Genomic DNA, 24345 nt, shown 5'->3' with positions numbered 1-24345 from the left:
GACAGCACAGCGGGAAGCCGGTGGATCTTTAGCAGTGAAGGCTGCAGACGGGCCTCTGGGAACGGAGGCGATATCTGGACCACGGGAATCACACAGGAATGCACGGAGAGAGCTCAGAGCTAGAGCACAGCGTTGATACAACAAAGCACTGGCCCAGAGTAACATAATCCCAGCCTACTTAAAGGCAGCACAAGCACGGGATTGGCTTACACCTGCCCACAGGTGTTTTCACAAGTGCTCTGTATTACCTATTTGGTCTCCAACATGGCCACCTCCTATACAGCAGACACACCGCAGTGCCTTAGGCCATTTGGTCCCCGCACTCACAGTTCCCAGACTCTGCATTACCTGTGCCACTGATCACGCCGCGTGTCCACACGGGCGCACAGCACCGCGAGCAACCGCACTGGCAACGGATGAACCCCAGAACCCGCAAAGGTGAGAGACCGGTTCGTGACATTGGGCTTTCCACGGCCCCGAGGATTTTCACCAAGGTAATGGCGGAAATGATGGTGTTCCTGCGCAGGTAGGGAGTTACAATTATCCCGTACTTGGACGATCTCCTGATAAAAGCGAGATCGAGAGATCAATTGCTGAAAAGCGTGTCGCTCTCCCTGAGAGTGCTGCAGCAGCATGGCTGGATTCTAAATCTACCAAAGTCACAGTTGATTCCAACGACTCGGCTATCTTTCTTAGGCATGATTCTGGACACGGAACAGAAGAGGGTTTTTCTCCCAATGGAAAAAGCCCAGGAACTCCAGAACATGGTCAGAGACCTGCTAAAACCAAAAAGAGTGTCAGTCCATCAATACACTCGAGTACTGGGAAAAATGGTGGCGACCTACGAGGCCATCCCCTTCGGCAGGTTCCATGCGAGGACGTTTCAGTGGGACCTTCTGGACAAGTGGTCGGGGTCCCATCTACAAATACATCAGAAAATAAGCTTGTCCCCCAGGGCCAGGGTATCTCTCCTGTGGTGGCTGCAGAGTGCTCACCTTCTTGAGGGTCGCAGGTTCGGCATTCAAGACTGGGTTCTGGTGACCACGGACGCGAGCCTCAGAGGATGGGGAGCAGTCACACAAGGAAGAAATTTTCAGGGACTATGGTCAAGCCAGGAGGCTTGTCTACACATCAACGTACTGGAATTGAGGGCCATATACAACGGCCTACGACAAGCAGAGAATCTTCTTTGCGACCTACCGGTTCTGATTCAATCAGACAACGTCACAGCTGTGGCTCATGTAAACCGCCAAGGCGGGACAAGGAGCAGAGTGGCAATGGCGGAAGCCACCAGGATCCTTCGCTGGGCGGCAAAATCACATAAGCGCTCTGTCAGCAGTCTTCATTCCGGGAGTGGACAACTGGGAAGCAGACTTCCTCAGCAGTCACGATCTCCATCCAGGAGAGTGGGGACTTCATCAGGAAGTTTTTGCAGAGATAACAAGTCATTGGGGAATTCCTCAAATAGACATGATGGCGTCACGCCTCAACAAGAAGCTTCGGAGGATTGTGCCAGGTCAAGGGACCCTCAGGCAGTAGCGGTGGACGCCCTGGTGACACCATGGGTGTTTCAGTCGGTCTATGTGTTTCCTCCTCTTCCGCTCATCTCAAAAATATTGAGAATCATAAGACGAAAAAGAGTGCAGACAATACTCATTGTTGCAGATTGGCCTCGAAGGGCCTGGTATTCAGATCTTCAGGAAATGCTCACAGAAGATCCGTGGCTTCTTCCTCTCAGGGAAGACCTGTTGCAGCAGGGGCCCTGCGTGTTCCAAGACTTACCGCGGTTACGTTTGCTGGCATGGCGGTTGAACACCAAATCCTAGCTGGGAAAGGTATTCCGGAGGAAGTCATCCCTACTCTGATAAAGGCTAGGAAGGAGGTGACGGCAAAACATTATCACCGTATCTGGAGGAAGTATGTATCTTTGTGTGAAGCCAAGAATGCTCCTACGCAAGATTTCCATCTGGGCCGTTTTCTCCACTTTCTACAGACAGGAGTGGATATGGGCCTAAAGTTAGGCTCCATTAAGGTACAGATTTCGGCCCTATCAATTTTCTTTCAGAAGGAATTGGCTTCTCTCCCAGAAGTCCAGACTTTTGTAAAGGGAGTGCTGCATATCCAGCCTCCTTTTGTGCCCTCAGTGGCACCATGGGACCTTAACGTGGTGTTACAGTTCCTCAAATCTCACTGGTTTGAGCCTCTTCAAACAGTTGAATTAAAATTTCTCACTTGGAAGGTGGTCATGTTGTTGGCCTTGGCATCTGCAAGGCGGGTATCCGAATTGGCGGCTTTGTTTCACAAAAGCCCCTATCTGATTTTCCATGTGGATAGAGCAGAAATGAGGACTCGTCCTCAATTTTTACCTAAGGTGGTTTCATCTTTTCATATGAACCAACCTATTGTGATACCTGTGGCTACGGGTGACTTGGAGGATTCCAAGTCCCTTGATGTAGTCAGGGCCTTAAAAATTTATGTAGCCAGGACGGCTCGGGTTAGGAAAACAGAGGCACTGTTTGTCCTGTATGCAGCCAACAAGGTTGGCGCTCCTGCTTCTAAACAGACTATTGCTCGCTGGATCTGTAACTAGATTCAGCATGCTCATTCTACGGCTGGATTGCCGTTACCAAATTCAGTAAAGGCCCATTCCACTAGGAAGGTGGACTCTTCTTGGGCGGCTGCCCGAGGCGTCTCGGCATTACAGCTTTGCCGAGCGGCGACTTGGTTGGGTTCAAACACTTTTGCAAAATTCTACAAGTTTGGCTGATGAGGACCTCATGTTTGCTCAATCGGTGCTGCAGAGTCATCCGCACTCTCCCGCCCGGTTTGGAGCTTTGGTATAATCCCCATGGTCCTTACGGAGTCCCCAGCATCCTCTAGGACCTAAGAGAAAATAGGATTTTAAACCTACCGGTAAATCTTTTTCTCCTAGTCCGTAGAGGATGCTGGGCGCCCGTCCCAGTGCGGACTTATTTCTGCAAGGCTTGTATATAGTTATTGCTTACATAAGGGTTATGTTACAGTTAAGATCAGTCTTTGGCTGATGCTGTTTTGTTCATACTGTTAACTGGTTGCGTTTCTTCCATGTTATACGGTGTGGTTGGTGTGGGCTGGTATGAATCTTGCCCTTAGATTATCAAAAATTCTTTCCTCGTACTGTCCGTTTCCTCTGGGCACAGTTCTCTAACTGAGGTCTGGAGGAGGGGCATAGAGGGAGGAGCCAGTGCACACCCATCTAAAGTCTTTAGAGTGCCCATGTCTCCTGCGGAGCCCATCTATACCCCATGGTCCTTACGGAGTCCCCAGCATCCTCTACGGACTAGGAGAAAAAGATTTACCGGTAGGTTTAAAATCTTATTTTCTGCAGCGGGGTACACTGGATTCCACAGGGAATAACCTCGGGCTGTAGAGTTGGATATTGATCCGGTGCACCTACAGGCTAAAGCTTTGACTGTTCCCAGGATGCACTGCACCGCCTCCTCTATAGCCCCGCCTCCAGACACTGGAGCTCAGTTTGTAAGTTGGTGCCTGCAGTGCAGGTCACTAACAGGTGGGGCTGCGCTAGGCAGCCCTGAAAAGAGCTTTTTAGAAGACTTCAAGGGCCGCAGCACTTTCTATGCCTTTATGACATGCTGTGCTGCAGCTCCATCACCTCCCTCAGCGGCGCTGCATACTCCCGCGGCCTGGTTCCCGGGTACTTGCAGCGGAGACACACCGTTTTTTTAGGCACACCACCGCTGTCTTTCTCCAGGATCACGTGGCTGCACTAAAGTGAGGCGGTAAGATAAATCGCGATCCGGTTACGGTCCCAGGAGATGGACTGCGTCGCTGGCGTGGACACTGTGTCGCACAGGGACCCCACTATATCCACCAGGGCAAGGAGCACAGGTCGGATTTATTCAAATCCGTTTTTAAAAGGCTGCACAGTACCCGGTGGTGAAGTCCAGCAGAGGGGATATGGTGCTGACCTGTAGCCCCTGTGACTGAGTGTGCCTGTAGCTGCTGTGTGGATTCCATTCTTGTGTATCATACATTTTGCTATCACTATATTCTGTATCCTGGGGAAATAGGTGCATCAGGGTCTAATATAATATATAGTGCTACACAGGTTATACTGTTTTGTATTTCTCACTTTGTTTTTCAGTCACTCCACACCACTTAAATCCTTTGTTTGTGCTCTGTGTTTACTGTCACATAACACAGGGGATTATTTGCTGTTTTTTGTGTTTGTCTGGCTATATTGTACTGTTACATCCTAAGGCTACATCCCACATGATGTCTGCTACACAGGGTGGGACATCCGCGGACGCTCCTGCATCATGCAGTGCTGTTGTCACGGATTCACCAGTGAGGAAAGTGTTAGCTACCGGTTCACGCGCTGGGGGTCATACATTTCCCAGTCTGTCTGTGGCACCTTTGTTCAATCAAGACCCACTTTGGGGCAGCTTTTTCAAATATGCTGACTACGCTGGTATTGCGTCTCACGCCCCCTGTGAGGACTCCTGTACCATTGCAGCCACATATTGTCCCTGTAGTTAATCCTCCCTGGGCGGATACTTTGTCTACCCAGTTACAGCAATTAAATCAGACTTTGGTTAGACAAAAGTCCACCCCACATCCCTCTGGGGCCAAGGGGGGTCATCTAAGTGGGCCATTTTTTTCTCTCAATCCACTGATTTTTTGGATAATTCTTCCGATGAAGATGGGGAATATACTGATCCGTCAGACACTGATACAGTTGCTACTGATGAGGAATCTACAACCCAGGTTGATGTTCCTGACCTTGTGGAGGCTATCGAGCTGCTTCTCCAAATTGATGATGACATTGAGCCTCCTGTTTCATCTAAGAAACCTGATAAGTTTAAACGTCAGAACGTTGCTAAAGTAGTTTTACCACATTCTGACCTTTTAATTGACATATGTCAGGAATCCTGGTCATCTCCAGGAAAGAAGTTTTCCCTGTCTAAAAAGATGCTAGCTCATTATCCTATCCCTGCGGAGTTGAGTAAAAAGTGGGAAACTCCACCGCCGGTGGACTCTCATGTCGCAATCTTGTGTCATCTCACTGGAGGAACCGATGGATAAGCGTGTGGAGGGATGCCTGAAGTCTATTTACACTCTTACCGGTGCTATTTACACTCTTACTACTATGGCTGCCTCTTGGGTCGCAAATGGAATTGAAGCATGGGTTCAGGCAATTGAGGATGAGCTACCTCAGGATTTTTCTGACACTGCCAGACAATATCTGTCATATATTACCACAGCCTCTCACTATATTCAGGAGGCGGTCTCTGATCCAGGGGTCATGGCGACCAAGGCGTCTACTACGTCTATCCTGGCTCGCCGGATTCTGTGGTTGAGGTCCTGGAAAGTGGACCTGGACTCTAAAAAGACCTTGGAGGTACTTCCTTTCAAGGGAGACATACTTTTTGGGGAGGATCTGAACAAGATTGTGACTGACTTGACGACGGCTAAGACTGCGTTTCTTCCAAGTACTAATCCTTCTGCTCAAAAGGCTAAGAGTACCACTTTTCGTTCCTTTCGACCTCCAAGTAAAGCAAACGGTCAGGGGTACCCGAGACAGGCTCGTACTTCCAAAACAACGAAGCCCAAATCTAAACAATCCTGGGCCGCCCGTCAGCCTGCTTCCGAACAAGACAAGCCTGCTGCATGATGGAGCGGGCCTTCCCCTGGGGGACCCCAGGGTGGGAGACCGACTTCTGCAGTACGCCCAGGCCTGGTTAAAGACCAGTTCAGACGCCTGGGTGCGGGAAGTTGTCTTTCATTGGTAGGCAATCTCAAGAGACGTCCCCCTCGCCAGTTCTGTTCAACGGTTATTCCTTCGGATCCGTTGAAAGCACAAGCTCTACACCTGGTTGTACAATCTCTCCTGGAAACAAGAGTGGTAGTGCCGGTACCTCTGTCCCAGAGAGGCAGGGGATACTACTCGACCCTGTTTCTAGTTCTGAAACCGAATGGGTCTTTCCGGCCTATCCTCAACCTCAAATCATTGAACAAGTTTGTCGAATGGAAACTCTGTGCTCTATTGTGCTGGCCATGGAACCCACATACCTATTGCCATGTCGCAACAGCAATATCTGCGGTTCGCTATTGGCAACCTTCATTTTCAGTTCCAGACTCTGCCATTTGGACTGGCCCCGGCACCTCGGATTTTCACCAAGGTGATGGCCATGATGAATGCTTTCCTCCGTCATCAGGGAATCAGGATCCTGGCGTATCTGGACGACTTGTTGATTCTGGCGAACTCCCAAGATGTCCTCCTCAGTCAACTGGAGATGTCGTTCCAATTCCTACAAGCCCACGGGTGGCTCATCAATAGGAAGAAGTCCTCGCTGGTCCCTGCTCGGAGCATGGTGCACCTGGGGGCGCTGCTGGACACACAGCCAAAGACTGTTTCGGTCTCCGGAGAAGGTCCTGAGACTTCAGGAAAAAATCAGATGCTTCCTCTCTCGCCAGAGAGTATCGATACACTCGGCAATGCAAGTACCTGGCCTCATAGTGTCGGCCTTCGACATGGTGGAGAACGCTCAATTTCATTCCCGTCCTCTGCAGAGGTTAATCCTTTCCAAATGGGACGGCATGCCTCATAGGATCAGGTCTCAAATGATCTCCTTGACTCCGGAGGTTCGTCTGTCACTCAGCTGGTGGCTACAGGACCAACAGTTGAGCAGGGGCTGTCCCTTCTGGATCTCCAACTGGGTCCTCCTGACAACGGACGCCAGTCTGCGAGGTTGGGGTGCGGTGTTGGAGCAACACTCTTTCCAGGGTCGGTGGACCAGGGAGGATTCTCTTCTCCCGATAAATATTCTGAAATTGCGGGCAGTGTTCAATGCATTGACACTGGCCTTGGCTCTGGTACAGAACAGGCCTGTTCAAGTACAGTCAGACAACGCCACCATGGTGGCATACATAAATCATCAAGGCGGCACTCGAAGCCGCATGGCAATGATGGAAGTGTCAAAAATCCTCCAATGGGCGGAATGCCATCTGCCAGCCATATCGGCAGTGTTCATTCTGGGGGTCCTCAACTGGGAAGCGGACTTCCTCAGTCATCAAGACGTGCACGCCGGAGAGTGGAGTCTTCATCCCGAAGTCTTTCAACTCCTAGTGGACAGGTGTGGCCTACCAGATGTAGACCTGATGGCATCTCTACACAATCACAAGGTTCCGGCTTTCAGAGCAAGGACAAGGGATCCTCAAGCAGCGTTCGTGGACGCACTGGCAATTCCATGGAACTTCGGCTGCCATACGTGTTCCCTCCGGTGTCACTCCTGCCCAGGGTAATACGGAAGTTCAAGAAAGCAGGAGGAATATTACTTCTAGTCGCTCCAGCGTGGCCCAGACGGCATTGGTTCTCAGACCTTCGGGGTCTCTCGATAGAGCGTCCTCTTCTACTTCCTCAATGCCCAGACCTCCTCATTCAGGGCCCATGTGTCTACCCGGACCTTGCCAGACTAGCTTTGACGGTGTGGCTCTTAAAGCATCACTCCTGAGAGCAAAATGATTCTCTGAGGCGGTCATTCAAACTATGCTGAAAGCCCGTAAACCAGTTTCAGCTCAGATTTATTACAGAGTCTGGAATTCTTACTTCACCTTGTGTGCTGCTAAGAATTATGTTGCATATACTTTCAAAACTTCCAGACTGTTGGCTTTTCTACAGCAAGTCCTAGACTTGGGCCTTCATCTGGCATCCCTCAAGGTTCATATATCTGCCTTGTCGGTGTGGTTTCAGAGAAAAATTGCGTCTCTTCCTGACGTTCACACTTTCACTCAGTGTGTTCTACGGATTCAGCCTTTGTATGTCCCTCCTGTGGCTCCAAGGGATCTGTTTGTCGTCTTGAATGCCCTGCAAGATTCTCCATTTGAACCTCTTGACCTCTTGAGTCTGTGTGCCTTAAATGTCTTACGCTTAAGGTCGTATTTCTGTTGGCAATTGCCTCTGCTAGGAGGGTGTCGGACGCCACCCTTTCTGATTTTTCACTGTGACCAGGCTGTTCTTCGAACTCATCCTGGTTATTTGCCTAAGGTAGTATCATCTTTTCACCTTAACCAGGAGATTGTGGTTCCAGCCTTCACCTCTTCTTGTCTGTCCTCCAAAGAACGACCTTTGGATGTGGTACGGGCTCTCCGTGTTTATGTGTAAAGGACGCCCTTTCCCTTTGTGTACTTTTTGGTTTTCACAAACGTGGCTGGCCGGCGAATAAGCAAACCTTGGCCAGATGGATTAGAATGGTGATTGTACAAGCTTATGCGCAGCCTGGGCTCCCAGCTCCTGCTGCTATCAAGGCCCATTCTACTCGGTCGGTTGGACCTTCTTGGGCGACCCGCCGCGGTGCGTCCGCAGAACAATTGTGCAAGGCGACTACGTGGTCCTCAGTGAACACGTTCATCAGGTTCTATGGCTTTGATACTTCCGCCTCCCAGGATGCTTCCTTTGGACGCCAGGTTCTTGTTCCCGCTACAGTGCGTCCCCTCCCATGAGGAACTGCTTTAGGACATCCCTGATGTTATTTCCTGTGGAATACCAGTGTACCCCGCTGCAGAAAAGGAGATTTATGGTAGACTTAAATCTCTTTCTGCGAGGTACACTGGATTCCACAGGGTGCCCACCCTGACGCACTTAGCTTCTTTTGGGTTTGTATGGCATTAGCCGCTAGTCCCTTCTCCTGTCGTGAGAATGTGGTTCTATGTGACTAACATCTACCGTCTCTCTTACCTGCTACTGCATTGGACTAGTTAACAAAACTGAGCTCCAGTGCCTGGAGGCGGGGCTATAGAGGAGGCGGTGCAGTGCATCCTGGAAACAGTCAAAGCTTTAGCCTGTTGGTGCCGCGTATGAAGATCCAACTCTACACCCCGATGTTATTCCCTGTGAAATCCAGTGTACCTCGCAGAAAGAGATTTAACAATGGTAAGTCTTACTATAAATCTCCTTTTTTTGGTTTGCTAACAAACCTGAATAAGCCCCATAGTAAACAAGCAAACATATTGGGGGTTAGCCAATTAGCCGCAATACTGCAGCGGATTCGAAAAACTTTTTTCACGTTTTTTTTTATTTTATCACCAATGTTTTTTCACTGGCATCCAATTATATTGCCCCGTTTTCTTGCGAAAATACATAGGGTCCGCAAAAAGGAAGTGTAGTGAGCATTATGAACTGTGCACACTCATATCATGCCAGGGTAAATTGGTTGATGTAGCATTTGGTAATACTCCAGCACTTTACAACTTCTACATGGGATATGGGCCCGATTCAGACCTGATCGCTGTTGTGCATTTTCACACAGCAGTCGATTATCGAACTACTGTGCATGTGTATGCACCGCAATGCGCAGACGCGTTGCTAAACTGCGACAGGATGGTGTGAAAATTTCGATGGCACTGGCGTTCGCAAGCTGATTGTCAGAAAGAGAACGTTTGTGTGTGGTAACTGCCCATTTTCTTGGAGTGTCCCAAGCGTTTTCAGGGTGGGTGGGTGACGTCAACTCTGACCCCGGTCAGCCTGATTTCTTGGCACTGGAGGAGTATGTATTGAGCTACGCACACACTGCACACACTGCTCAGAATGGGAAAATCATTCGATGGTGAGTGTGATGCGAACGGTTCTGCAGCTGTACGCTGACTGAGGTGAATTTTTGCACAGCGCACACATGCGATCGCACACTTGCACAGGGCAAATTTTCACAACCCCTATCTGATCGCAGGACAGCGTAATTTGCAGCACAGCGATTAGGTCAGGGGTGGCCAACCAGTCGGAGGCAAAGAGCCAGAAAAGGTCCATAGGCAAGAGCCACTATCATGCGCGCGCAAAAATGGGAGGGTGGCCTAGTTGTCACAAAGCCACGCCCCATTTCTCTATCGTCCTAGTGGATGCTGGGGTTCCTGAAAGGACCATGGGGGATAGCGGCTCCGCAGGAGACAGGGCACAAAAGTAAAGCTTTCCGATCAGGTGGTGTGCACTGGCTCCTCCCCCTATGACCCTCCTCCAAGCCAGTTAGATTTTTGTGCCCGGCCGAGAAGGGTGCAATCTAGGTGGCTCTCCTAAAGAGCTGCTTAGAGAAAGTTTAGCTTAGGTTTTTTATTTTACAGTGAGTCCTGCTGGCAACAGGATCACTGCAACGAGGGACTTAGGGGAGAAGAAGTGAACTCACCTGCGTGCAGGATGGATTGGCTTCTTGGCTACTGGACATCAGCTCCAGAGGGACGATCACAGGTACAGCCTGGATGGTCACCGGAGCCTCGCCGCCGGCCCCCTTGCAGATGCTGAAACATGAAGAGGTCCAGAATCGGCGGCAGAAGACTCCTCAGTCTTCTAAAGGTAGCGCACAGCACTGCAGCTGTGCGCCATTTTCCTCTCAGCACACTTCACACGGCAGTCACTGAGGGTGCAGGGCGCTGGGAGGGGAGCGCCCTGGGAGGCAAATGAAAACCTATTTGGCTAAAAAATACCTCACATATAGCCTCCGGGGCTATATGGAGATATTTAACCCCTGCCAGAATACACTAAAGAGCGGGAGACGAGCCCGCCGGAAAAGGGGCGGGGCCTATCTCCTCAGCACACAGCGCCATTTTCCTTACACAGCTCCGCTGGTCAGGACGGCTCCCAGGTCTCTCCCCTGCACTGCACTACAGAAACAGGGTAAAACAAGAGAGGGGGGGCAAAATAGTGGCAAAAATTATATTATAAAAGCAGCTATACAGGGAGTACTTATTATAAGGCTATCCCTGTCATATATAGCGCTTTTGGTGTGTGCTGGCAAACTCTCCCTCTGTCTCCCCAAAGGGCTAGTGGGGTCCTGTCTTCGTTAAGAGCATTCCCTGTGTGTCTGCTGTGTGTCGGTACGTGTGTGTCGACATGTATGAGGACGATATTGGTGTGGAGGCGGAGCAATTGCCAAATATGGGGATGTCACCTCCTAGGGGGTCGACACCAGAATGGATGCCTTTATTTATGGAATTACGGGATAGTGTCAACACGCTAAAGCAGTCGTTTGTCGACATGAGACGGCCGGACAATCAGTTAGTGCCTGTCCAGGCGCCTCAAACACCGTCAGGGGCTGTAAAACGCCCTTTGCCTCAGTCGGTCGACACAGACCCAGACACAGGCACTGATTCCAGTGGCGACGGTGACGAATCAACCGTATTTTCCAGTAGGGCCACACGTTATATGATTTTGGCAATGAAGGAGGCGTTACATTTAGCTGATACTACTGGTACCACTAAACAGGGTATTATGTGGGGTGTGAAAAAACTACCTATAGTTTTTCCTGAATCAGAAGAACTAAATGATGTATGTGATGAAGCGTGGGTTGCCCCCGATAAAAAGATGCTAATTTCAAAGAAGTTATTAGCTTTATACCCTTTCCCGTCAGAGGTTAGGGCGCGCTGGGAAACACCTCCTAGGGTGGATAAGGCGCTCACACGCTTATCTAAACAAGTGGCGTTACCCTCTCCTGAGACGGCCGCACTTAAAGATCCAACAGATAGGAGGATGGAAAATATCCAAAAAAGTATATACACACATACAGGTGTTATACTACGACCAGCTATAGCGTCAGCCTGGATGTGCAGTGCTGGAGTAGTTTGGTCAGAGTCCCTGATTGAAAATATTGATACCCTGGATAGGGACAATGTTTTACTGTCTTTAGAGCAAATAAAGGATGCATTTCTTTATATGCGTGATGCACAGAGGGATATCTGCACACTGGCATCACGGGTAAGTGCTATGTCCATTTCGGCCAGAAGAAGTTTATGGACGCGACAGTGGTCAGGCGATGCGGACTCAAAACGGCATATGGAAGTTTTGCCGTATAAAGGGGAGGAGTTATTTGGAGTCGGTCTATCAGATTTGGTGGCCACGGCTACAGCCGGGAAATCCACCTTTTTACCTCAAGCTACTCCCCAACAGAAAAAGACACCGACTTTTCAACCGCAGTCCTTTCGTTCCTTTAAAAACAAGAGAGCAAAGGGATATTCATATCTGCCACGAGGCAGAGGAAGGGGGAAGAGACACCAACAGGCAGCTCCTTCCCAGGAACAGAAGCCCTCCCCCGCTTCTACAAAAGCCTCAGCATCACGCTGGGGCTTCTCAAGCGGACTCGGGGGCGGTGGGGCGGTCGTCTCAAGCATTTCAGCGCGCAGTGGGCTCACTCGCAGGTAGATCCCTGGATCCTGCAGATAATATCTCAGGGGTACAGGTTGGAACTAGAGACAGATCCGCCTCGCCGTTTCCTGAAGTCTGCTTTACCAACGTCCCCCTCCGAAAGGGAGACGGTTTTGGAAGCCATTCACAAGCTGTACTCTCAGCAGGTGATAGTCAAGGTACCTCTTCTACAACAGGGAAAGGGGTATTATTCCACTCTATTTGTGGTACCGAAGCCGGACGGCTCGGTAAGACCTATTCTAAATCTGAAGTCCTTGAACCTGTACATAAAGAAGTTCAAGTTCAAAATGGAGTCACTCAGAGCAGTGATAGCGAACCTGGAAGAAGGGGACTTTATGGTGTCCTTGGACATCAAGGATGCGTACCTCCACGTTCCAATTTACCCCTCACACCAGGGGTACCTCAGGTTCGTTGTACAAAACTGTCATTATCAGTTTCAGACGCTGCCGTTCGGATTGTCCACGGCACCTCGGGTCTTTACAAAGGTAATGGCCGAGATGATGATTCTTCTTCGAAGAAAAGGCGTATTAATTATCCCATACTTGGACGATCTCCTAATAAGGGCAAGGTCCAGAGAACAGCTAGAGAGGGGATTAGCACTATCTCAAGAAGTGCTAAAACAACACGGCTGGATTCTGAATATTCCAAAATCCCAGTTAATGCCGACAACTCGTCTGCTGTTCCTAGGGATGATTCTGGACACGGTTCAGAAAAAGGTTTTTCTCCCGGAGGAAAAAGCCAAGGAGTTGTCCGAGCTTGTCAGGAACCTCCTAAAACCAGGAAAGGTGTCTGTACATCAATGCACAAGAGTCCTGGGAAAAATGGTGGCTTCTTACGAAGCAATTCCATTCGGCAGATTCCATGCACGAATTTTCCAGAGGGATCTGTTAGACAAATGGTCAGGGTCGCATCTTCAGATGCACCAGCGGATAACCCTGTCTCCAAGGACAAGGGTATCTCTTCTGTGGTGGTTGCAGAGTGCTCATCTATTGGAGGGCCGCAGATTCGGCATACAGGATTGGATCCTGGTGACCACGGACGCCAGCCTGAGAGGCTGGGGAGCAGTCACACAAGGAAGAAACTTCCAGGGAGTGTGGACGAGCCTGGAAACGTCTCTTCACATAAACATTCTGGAACTAAGAGCAATCTACAATGCTCTAAGCCAGGCAGAACCTCTGCTTCAAGGAAAACCGGTGTTGATCCAGTCGGACAACATCACGGCAGTCGCCCATGTGAACAGACAGGGCGGCACAAGAAGCAGGAGTGCAATGGCAGAAGCTGCAAGGATTCTTCGCTGGGCAGAGAATCATGTGATAGCACTGTCAGCAGTGTTCATCCCGGGAGTGGACAACTGGGAAGCAGACTTCCTCAGCAGACACGACCTTCACCCGGGAGAGTGGGGACTTCATCCGGAAGTCTTCCACATGCTGGTAACCCGTTGGGAAAGACCAATGGTGGACATGATGGCGTCTCGCCTCAACAAAAAACTGGACAGGTATTGCGCCAGGTCAAAAGATCCGCAGGCAATAGCTGTGGACGCGCTGGTAACGCCTTGGGTGTACCAGTCGGTGTATGTGTTTCCTCCTCTGCCTCTCATACCAAAAGTATTGAGAATTATACGGCAAAGAGGCGTAAGAACGATACTAGTGGTTCCGGATTGGCCAAGAAGGACTTGGTACCCGGAACTTCAAGAGATGATCACGGAAGATCCGTGGCCTCTACCTCTAAGGAGGGACTTGCTTCAGCAGGGTCCCTGTCTGTTTCAAGACTTACCGCGGCTGCGTTTGACGACATGGCGGTTGAACGCCGGATCCTAAAGGAAAAAGGCATGCCGGAAGAAGTCATTCCTACTTTGATTAAAGCAAGGAAGGAAGTAACCGTGCAACACTATCACCGCATTTGGCGAAGATATGTTGCGTGGTGCGAGGATCGGAGTGCTCCGACGGAGGAATTTCAACTGGGTCGATTCCTACATTTCCTGCAATCAGGATTGTCTATGGGTCTCAAATTGGGATCTATTAAGGTTCAAATTTCGGCCCTGTCGATTTTCTTTCAAAAAGAATTGGCTTCAGTTCCTGAAGTCCAGACTTTTGTAAAGGGAGTGCTGCATATACAGCCTCCTGTGGTGCCTCCAGTGGCACCGTGGGATCTCAATGTGGTTTTGGAATTTCTAAAATCTCATTGGTTTGAACCACTAAAAAAGGTGGATTTAAAATATCTCACATGGAAAGTGACCATGTTACTAGCCCTGGCTTCGGCCAGGAGAGTGTCAGAACTGGCAGCTTTATCTTACAAAAGCCCATATCTGATTTTCCATTCGGACAGGGCAGAACTGCGGACTCGTCCGCATTTTCTCCCTAAGGTGGTGTCAGCATTTCATCTGAACCAGCCTATTGTAGTGCCTGCGGCTACAAGTGACTTGGAGGACTCCAAGTTACTGGACGTTGTCAGAGCATTAAAAATATATATTGCAAGGACAGCTGGAGTCAGAAAATCTGACTCGTTGTTTATATTGTATGCACCCAACAAGATGGGTGCTCCTGCGTCTAAGCAGACGATTGCTCGTTGGATCTGTAGCACAATCCAACTTGCACATTCTGTGGCAGGCCTGCCACAGCCTAAATCTGTAAAGGCCCACTCCACAAGGAAGGTGGGCTCATCTTGGGCGGCTGCCCGAGGGGTCTCGGCATTACAACTTTGCCGAGCAGCTACGTGGTCAGGGGAGAACACGTTTGTAAAATTTTACAAATTTGATACTCTGGCTAAGGAGGACCTGGAGTTCTCTCATTCGGTGCTGCAGAGTCATCCGCACTCTCCCGCCCGTTTGGGAGCTTTGGTATAATCCCCATGGTCCTTTCAGGAACCCCAGCATCCACTAGGACGATAGAGAAAATAAGAATTTACTTACCGATAATTCTATTTCTCGGAGTCCGTAGTGGATGCTGGGCGCCCATCCCAAGTGCGGATTATCTGCAATAATTGTACATAGTTATTGTTAACTAATTCGGGTTATTGTTAAGAAGCCATCTTTCAGAGGCTCCTCTGTTATCATACTGTTAACTGGTTTTGATCACAAGTTGTACGGTGTGATTGGTGTGGCTGGTATGAGTCTTACCCGGGATTCAAAATTCCTCCCTTATTGTGTACGCTCGTCCGGGCACAGTACCTAACTGGCTTGGAGGAGGGTCATAGGGGGAGGAGCCAGTGCACACCACCTGATCGGAAAGCTTTACTTTTGTGCCCTGTCTCCTGCGGAGCCGCTATCCCCCATGGTCCTTTCAGGAACCCCAGCATCCACTACGGACTCCGAGAAATAGAATTATCGGTAAGTAAATTCTTATTTTTTGTGCACACACCTTTCGGTATGACGTTTGTAGGAGTGTGACCTTGTGTCATAACCCTGTTTAGTCATGTTGTACAGTGCCACATACATATAAAAATGCCAAAAAATGGGTGCCACCACAGTGCCAGATAAATATATGCCCCCAGTGCCAGATACATATACGCCCCCACTGCCAGATACACATGTCCCCACAGTGCCAGATATGCCCCCACAGTGCCAGATATGCCCCCGATGCAGATACACATTTCCCCACAGTGCCTCCCCCAGTGCCAGATATGCTCACACAGTGCCAGATATCCCCAGTGCCAGATATGCCCCCAGTGCAGATACACATACCCATACAGTGCCAGATATCCCCAGTGCCAGATATGCCCCCAGTGCAGATACACATACCCATACAGTGCCAGATATGCCCACACAGTGCCAGATATGCCCCCAGTGCAGATACACATGCCCATACAGTGCCAGATATGCCCACACAGTGCCAAATATCCCCCAGTGCCAGATATGCCCCCAGTGCAGATACACATGCCCATACAGTGCCAGATATGCCCACACAGTGCCAAATATCCCCCAGTGCCAGATATGCCCCCAGTGCAGATACACATGCCCATACAGTGCCAGATATGCCCCCAGTGCCAGATATGCCCCCGTATCAGATATGCCCCCAGTGCCAGATACACATGTCCCCACAGTGCCAGAAATGCCCCCAGTGCCAGATATGCCCCCGATGCAGATACACATGTCCCCACAGTGCCAGATATGTCTCCAGTGCCAGATATGCCCACACAGTGCCAGATATGCCCCCAGTGCAGATACACATACCCATACAGTGCCAGATATGCCCACACAGTGCCAGATATGCCCCCAGTGCAGATACACATACCCATACAGTGCCAGATATGCCCACACAGTGCCAGATATCCCCCAGTGCCAGATATGCCCCCAGTGCAGATACACATACCCATACAGTGCCAGATATGCCCACACAGTGCCAGATATCCCCCAGTGCCAGATATGCCCACACAGTGCCAGATATGCCCCCAGTGCAGATACACATACCCATACAGTGCCAGATATGCCCACACAGTGCCAGATATGCCCCCAGTGCAGATACACATACCCATACAGTGCCAGATATGCCCACACAGTGCCAGATATGCCCCCAGTGCAGATACACATACCCATACAGTGCCAGATATGCCCACACAGTGCCAGATATGCCCCCAGTGCAGATACACATACCCATACAGTTCCAGATATGCCCACACAGTGCCAGATATCCCCCAGTGCCAGATATGCCCCCAGTGCAGATACACATACCCATACAGTGCCAGATATGCCCACACAGTGCCAGATATCACCCAGTGCCAGATATGCCCCCAGTGCAGATACACATGCCCATACAGTGCCAGATATGCCCCCAGTGCAGATACACATGCCCATACAGTGCCAGATATGCCCACACAGTGCCAGATATCCCCCAGTGCCAGATATGCCCCCCAGTGCAGATACACATGCCCACACAATGCCAGATATGCCCCAGTGCAGATATGTCCCAGTGCAGATACACATGCCCATACAGTGCCAGATATGCCCACACAGTGCCAGATATCCCCCAGTGCCAGATATGCCCCCCAGTGCAGATACACATGCCCACACAATGCCAGATATGCCCCAGTGCAGATATGTCCCAGTGCAGATACACATGCCACCACAGTGCCAGATATGCCCCCAGTGCAGATACACATGCCCCCAGTGCAGATACACATGCCCCCACAGTGCATACACATGCCCCGAGTGCTGATACATATGCCCCCACAGTGCCTCACTCCCGCCCCCCCAAAAAAAGTGCTGCTTACCGCGCTGCTGTGAGGGGAAGGAGAGCGCAGCGTGCGCCTCTCCTACCCCTCCGTCTCCGGCGGCGGTGTGTATCTTCAATTCGGCGCCGGCCCGTGAGCCAATCAGAGCTCACGGACCGGCAGCCAATCAGGAGCCTTAGCTGCCGGACCCCGAGCTCTGATTGGCGCATGGGCCGGCGCAGAATTGAAGATACACACCGCTGGAGCCCTGCTGCTGTGAGTCTGGTGTGTCGGGCAGCGGTGGCCGGGAGCGGATCTGGCCGCATGCGGAGGATGAAAGAGCAGCATGCAGCTCGAGAGCCGCGGGTTGGCCAACGGTGGATTAGGTCTTAATTAGGCCCTATGTACATTTCCATCTATTGTCACTGGGAATTGCAGTTCCTCTAACACACAAGTGCACTTTGCAGATCTGATACTTATTTGACAGTATCTTATGAATGATTAAAATAAACAAGTGATTTCTGTAGCCAACTAATTATTCCGCATTTGTGAAACTGATGGGCGTCTGCCATTACGTTTGTGTCAGGTTTCTAAATAAAAATTAGAAAATAAAATCCCACCTTAGAAGTAAGAAAAGCTCCGGCAACGATAATCCATTTTCTTTCTGAAAAATAACCTTTCTATGTTTTCATTGAATGTATTTTGTTACTCGATGTGTCTCTCCTTTCTTCTCTGTCTTTCTTTCTCCCCCCCCCCCTCTCTCTCTCTCTCTCTCTCTCTCTCTCTCTCTGTAGAGAGAGGTGACCATCCTGGGCTCTTAGCAGCAGCTTTAAGTTTAGCAGGTGATGCTGTCTGATTTTGGAGGCCCATTAATGTGATACATACATTGCTTTTTAGTGTGGAAGATTCTGGCTCATGCAGTTGTCTGGTGAGGATCTGTTTATTCCGACCATAGAGAAGATGAAATTGCATTCCGGTTCCTGCAGGCAGTGTTGGACTAGGACATGTAGGGCCCACAAGGGAAATGCTGTGGCATGCTTAGGGGTGTGGCCAGCCTCCAGAGGGGGTGGCTAAACTATATATATATATATATATATATATATATATATATATATATATATATAGAATAGGTGTTCGGCCCTCACAAAGGCAAATAGCAATATGGAAGAGAGAGAGGTGCGGCACTCACGGCAAGATGAAATAAACGTTCCAGTTGTGTTTATTTCATCTTGCCGTGAGTGCCGCACCTCTCTCTCTCTTCTATATAGATAGATAGATGCACACGGTCGAGTCACATTATTATAACCACCTCCTACATGTGACATCGGCAGCGTGAGAGGTGAATGTCGGCTACGAAGGTGCGTGAAGGCTGACCGACTCGCTACAGTGGAGCAGCTCACCCTCAAAATGAACCTGGGTGCCACCTGACGTGTGTCTAAAACAACAGTTCAGCCCGTCTAGCTGCTGTCCACGCTGCACACGGCGGTTACTCTGGCTATTAGCTGGTGGTCATAATACTGTGATCGTGTATATGCATGATAATAATGTGATTAATAACGGCAATGCACTGTAGAAAATACACCATAGTCTTGTGCTGTATCACTGTACTAAAAGTGTACACCCGGCGCTGTCAATCCTCAAAGTGCGAGCAGCTGACCTCGAGGAACTGATTCCAATTACCTCAAAACTGACAAACTGGATATAAAAAATGAGACTGCGCTTCTCACTTTGAAAAAAGAAATGTACTTCTATATATCATCAATGAATACATAATACAACATATACATACCGGCCAGTACCACACACCTAAAAAATACATATGATCACAATAATAAAATTATGTTTCATACCAATTAGGCAACAAACATATATTTGCTCAAATCTCCACACTGAAATGTTCATTAGCACATGTATTTCTGAACACAATGTTATAGTCAATCACAGTCTCGGTGAGGCTTCTATTTAGATGAGTTCCATCTTTAAATGCCACATAATGATACCAATAAAATGATGTTTAGGCATGCAATTTTTCTGTCAGTAAGCGCTTTCAAACTGGTTAGTAATTAGTGAATCCACATGCAGGGTAGTAGTAAGCTGTTATTTTTAGGCCCTACACACTGGGCGATATTAGTGACAGATATGATCGAGATACCGTTCATATCTTTGAGTGTGGAGGCACAAGCGATGACCGATGCGCGGCGCCGCGCTCGTTCATCGCTAGTGCCTCGTCGCCTGTGCATGCAGGCCAATATGGACGATCTCGTCCATATTTGCCTGCACTTCTATGGAGCCGGGTGACGGGGGGAGTGAAGAAATTTCACTCTCCCTGTCACTGCCCCCACCCCGCCGCCGGGTCGCCCGTCGACCGTATCCGCCGTCGGGCAGCTAGGAGGCGGATCGCTCAATGTGTAGGGCCCTTTAGACATGCAGTATTTCAGCCAACAAGCATTCTGTTTAGGGTTAAATTGTGTCCATAAATTGCAGCACCGAGGCTAGGATGCAGAAGACACCTAGGTGTAAATTTACTAAGATGGGCGTTCTACTTAAGATGGGCTGTTGCCCATAGCAACCAAACAGATTCTACTTCTCATTTATCTAGCACCTTCTAGAAGATACCTGTAATCTGATTGGTTGCTATGGGCAACATCCCATCTTAAATAAAACTCCCATCTTAGTAAATTTACCCCCTAGAGTACAATCAGCTATGCACCCAAATAGATACCTTTCCTTATTCTTGTGTAAGCATGGCAGCTTCTTCAAGGATTGCAGGCTGGTGAATGGACTCCTGCGTGGCTCCTCTTCACACTACCATATGGTGTTTCTCAGCAGGGAACCGCCCGGTTCAAATATATTCCGGAATTGTAAAAATGAAAGCTGCAGTAATAGCAAGTTGTCTTTCCCATCTGGTGGTCATAATAATGTGATCGTGTATATGCATGATAATTATGTGATTAATAACAGCAGTGCACTGTAGAAAATACACCATAGTCTTGTGCTGTATAATATAACATATGTATAATGTAGAATTAAAGTGCACAGACTGGATCTTGCTCCATAGAGGAGGGGGTGGGCCCTCAGGCAATAGGGCCCATCTGGGATTACCCCTGTGGGCCAGTCTGACCCTGCCTGCGGGTCTAGAGGAAACTCACCTTGCATGGAAAATAGCTACATTCATCTAGGAATCTTCTTTTGTAGGAACCACAGTCTACATTTGATGAAGTTGCGATTTACTTCTCTAAGGAGGAGTGGGACTGTCTGAAAAATGAGGAAAAGGAGCTTTACAGGGAGGTGATGTTGGAGAATTACCAGACCCTGCGGTCTCTAGGTAAGACATTAACACCCTATTTTCAAAAGGTCCGGCTACATATACAGATGATAACGTGGGGCTGATTCTGCATTGGGAGCAAAGCAAGTAACTTTGTATCTGGAACAACCCATATCACAATGCAAGGGGATGCAATACATTTATTTTTTGCATGCAGGGTAAATACTGGATGCTTTTGCATGTAGCCCACAAATACTGGACAGCTTTATTTTTAGACTGCAATTCAGAGTTCAGCTAGGACAGTCCGCTCTCAGCTCTAAATCTCTCTACACATTTTGGGGTAAATGTATGAATCAACAATATGGGGGGGAGAGGTATCAGTGCATGTTATGTGCGCTGATACCGCTCCCCCCACATGTACACACGCCCAGCCAGTTCAGCTGTCAATCACCGCCGGCTGCCTCAGCATGTGTACAGGCGGTCGGCCGACCGCCCGTACACACACAGCGATGCGTCAATATATCGGTAGATATATTGGCCGTCTGCTGTGCTGCAGGGCCGACGCGATACGTCTGTGAACGATGGAGTTCACAGACGTATCGTCCGTACACACTGGCCAAAGGACCCGCGATAAATCGGCCGTTCCAGAGAACGGGTTACTGTGTTTATTTATACTACAAGCAGTCCCACTGCACCCAGCTCAGAATTGCCGGACTCTGGACCATTTGTCCATGATGGTGTCATTATCAGTAGCGCTTGGTAGCCTCCCTGTAAAGGTTATGCACTACGCACGCGCTGATTGACTTTCAGTAAATGACAGCCGCAAACATGAACTAACTTGTGTTTGGTGTAGTGTAGGTAGCTCGCGTATAGTTTTTCTTAACAGGCCCACTGACAATCATTCATAAATGGCAGCAATCTCAATACCTGTCATAAGCAGGTAACGTAAATCTGACAGCAGATCCCAGGTAAGTGAGTGCACAGTACCAGCTTTGGAGACAGCAGAGATGATTTGAATGCGGTTCCAATCTAAAGTGAGCTTCCAAGGAACGTGGAAGAAGAGTGTCTTCCTGCGTCCGCTTCCAGCCCACTGCTAAGCCGATGGCTGACCGAGAACAACTGGTACCAGTACAATCCCCACTGACAAGAGGCCTTGGTTGCTTCCACCAGAAGCCCCGCTGTGTCTAAACCGTCATAAGTTTTGCGTTTTGTTTTCCAGAACAAGTTCAGCTTTCAGTGATATCACCATCAATTTGGATAAATCTGATGATATCAATATCGAAACCTCTTCATCAAATGTTTTCGTACTTCTGCAGATTGTGACATAATTGCACTTAGCAATAGTAGATAATACAGAGAGTGGTGACTTGTATGGTTTTGTGGCCAATTTCGGCATCTTACAACCCAACACTGAAGTAGGAAACGGTGCCCCTGTTTATATATATATATATATATATATATATATATAGGCACTCACCTTTTCCAGCACACAGAAAAAGAAAAAACCCAGCACTCACGTTTTGATGAAAAAAAGGAGGTGCTTTTTATTCTTACAGATCCATCGAATTCTGTATGTCAGCTACAGCACTTGAGCAATTCACATCGGTGTAATAAACGTTAGCAGATTACAGGAAAATCATCACAGATGCTCTCTTTAACGAGCCACATCCTCAATTAAAAATGTTGCAAAAACATATTGTATGATGGCAGGTAACCAAGTAACATAAACAATGTTGCATTCTGGGAGCTGATTCCACACCACCCAATTGGGTGACTGAGGGGTCTATTCATGAAGAAGTGAGCCAGTGGAGAAGTTGTCAATGGCAACCAATCAGCTGTTGCATATAATTTTATAGAATGTACTTAATAAATGTTACTTCTTCAATGCTGATTGGTTGCCATGGGCAACCTCTCCACTGGCTCATTTTCACTGCTTCATGAATAGACCCCCACAGTATCATAAATAATGCTGCATTCTGGGAGATGATTCCACACCTCCCAATTGGGTGACTGAGACCGGATGAGAGCGGTGACTTACTTCCATTTACAGTGTCTCAATAAATGCATACCTCATCACATCTGTGTCTCTTTTTTTATCTGTGCAGTGTGTGTGTAAGGTTATATACATATTTCTTCATGGAGTTGTTGAATTTACTGCTGTTGTAGATTTATGTTCTGTTGTGTAAGGATGGCTGCATCTTAACAGGACACAGATCACTGGGGGTAATTCAGACCTGATCGTTAGGCTGCGTTTTCGTACAGCGGACGATCAGGTCTAAACTGCGCATGCGTATGCACCGCAATGCGCAGGTGCGTCGCACGGGTACAAAGCGGATTGCCGCTCAGCGATGGGTTTGTGTGAAGGATCCGTTCACACGGGCGATCGCAAGGAGATTGACAGGAAGAGGGCGTTTGTTGGTGGCAACTGACCGTTTTCTGGGAGTGTCTGGAAAAACGCAGGCGTGTCCAAGCGTTTGCAGGGCGGGTGTCTGATGTTAATTCTGGTCCCGGACAGGCTGAAGTGATCACAGCGGCTGAGTAAGTCCTGGGCTGTGCAGGGACTGCACAAAATCTAATAGAAAAAAGTAGATAGGTGACAGTGCGCTGCTATTCGGGTCTCACTATGTAGAGGTTTCTCCACCCTCAATTCAAACAGACAATTACAAACATATAGGATACCACTGAGTCAGTGCCCTATGGAGGTCAATAACAGTCGTATTCTTGTAGTCTCTTTCTCTTAACCCAATAGACCGAAAAAGGAAAGAGAAATGTAGGACATAGTGCAGTACCTTTAGGTTAAAAGGTTTTTTATCACACATGATCACAACACATAAAAAAATGAATCTAAAAGACATCCTGGAATACACCACTTTCTGTCGATTAAATTATACAGCACATGCTGTTTGGCATTGTTTAGTGGACTCAGGGGCAGATGTATTAACCTGGAGAAGGCATAAGGAAGTGATAAACCAGTGATATGTGCAAGGTGATAAAGGCACCAGCCAATCAGCTCCAATATGTAAATTAACAGTTAGGATCTGATTGGCTGGTGCCTTTATCACCTTGCACATATCACTGGTTTATCACTTCCTTATGCCTTCTCCAGGTTAATACATCTGCCCCTCAATCCTGTACAGGTAAGGGCAATGGGTAATTACCAGAAAAAGGTAGAAACTGGCAAAATACAGTTCTAAAAGCGTGTGGACATCAGGCCTTTCCGGCTGCAGCGGGAGAGTTCTCTGGTGTCAATCTGCCTTCCTGGGTCTTTCTCAAGGTCAGCTCCCTCTGATTCACAGAAGGAGCTGACCTTGAGAAAGACCCAGGCAGGGTCGGAACGCGTGGTTGCCCCAGTGGACTTACCTGACCAGAGGAGGACGTGGTACGATCTATGCCAGATCAGGAAGGCGGATTGACACCAGAGAACTCTCCCGCTGCAGCCGGAAAGGCCTGATGTCCACACGCTTATAGAACTGTATTTTGCCAGTTTCTACCTTTTTCTGGTAATTACCCATTGCCCTTACCTGTACAGGATTGAGTCCACTAAACAATGCCAAACCGCATGTGCTGTATAATTTAATCGACAGAAAGTGGTGTATTCCAGGATGTCTTTTAGATTCATTTTTTTATGTGTTGTGATCATGTGTGATTAAATACCTTTTAACCTAAAGGTACTGCACTATGTCCTACATTCCTCTTTCCTTTTTCGGTCTATTGGGTTAAGAGAAAGAGACTACAAGAATGCGACTGTTAT

At 48.7% G+C, this 24345-nt stretch overlaps 1 protein-coding gene across 2 annotated transcripts in view; it reads left to right on the top strand.

Moving 5' to 3' along the window:
- The window catches only part of LOC135054849 (zinc finger protein 585A-like), a 166486-nt gene that overhangs the window by 79010 nt on the left and 63131 nt on the right, over positions 1–24345 (top strand). For both annotated transcript variants that reach the window (XM_063958247.1, XM_063958248.1), the window contains exon 3: positions 20525–20654. In XM_063958247.1, the coding sequence (XP_063814317.1) occupies positions 20525–20654 (130 nt within the window). The remainder of the gene's footprint in view (positions 1–20524; positions 20655–24345) is intronic.

Source organism: Pseudophryne corroboree, chromosome 3 (genome assembly GCF_028390025.1).
Source record: "Pseudophryne corroboree isolate aPseCor3 chromosome 3, aPseCor3.hap2, whole genome shotgun sequence".
In the NCBI taxonomy this organism is placed as follows: domain Eukaryota; kingdom Metazoa; phylum Chordata; class Amphibia; order Anura; family Myobatrachidae; genus Pseudophryne; species Pseudophryne corroboree.
Note: the sequence above shows the minus strand (reverse complement) of the source record. Positions and strands in the feature narration are given on the sequence as shown.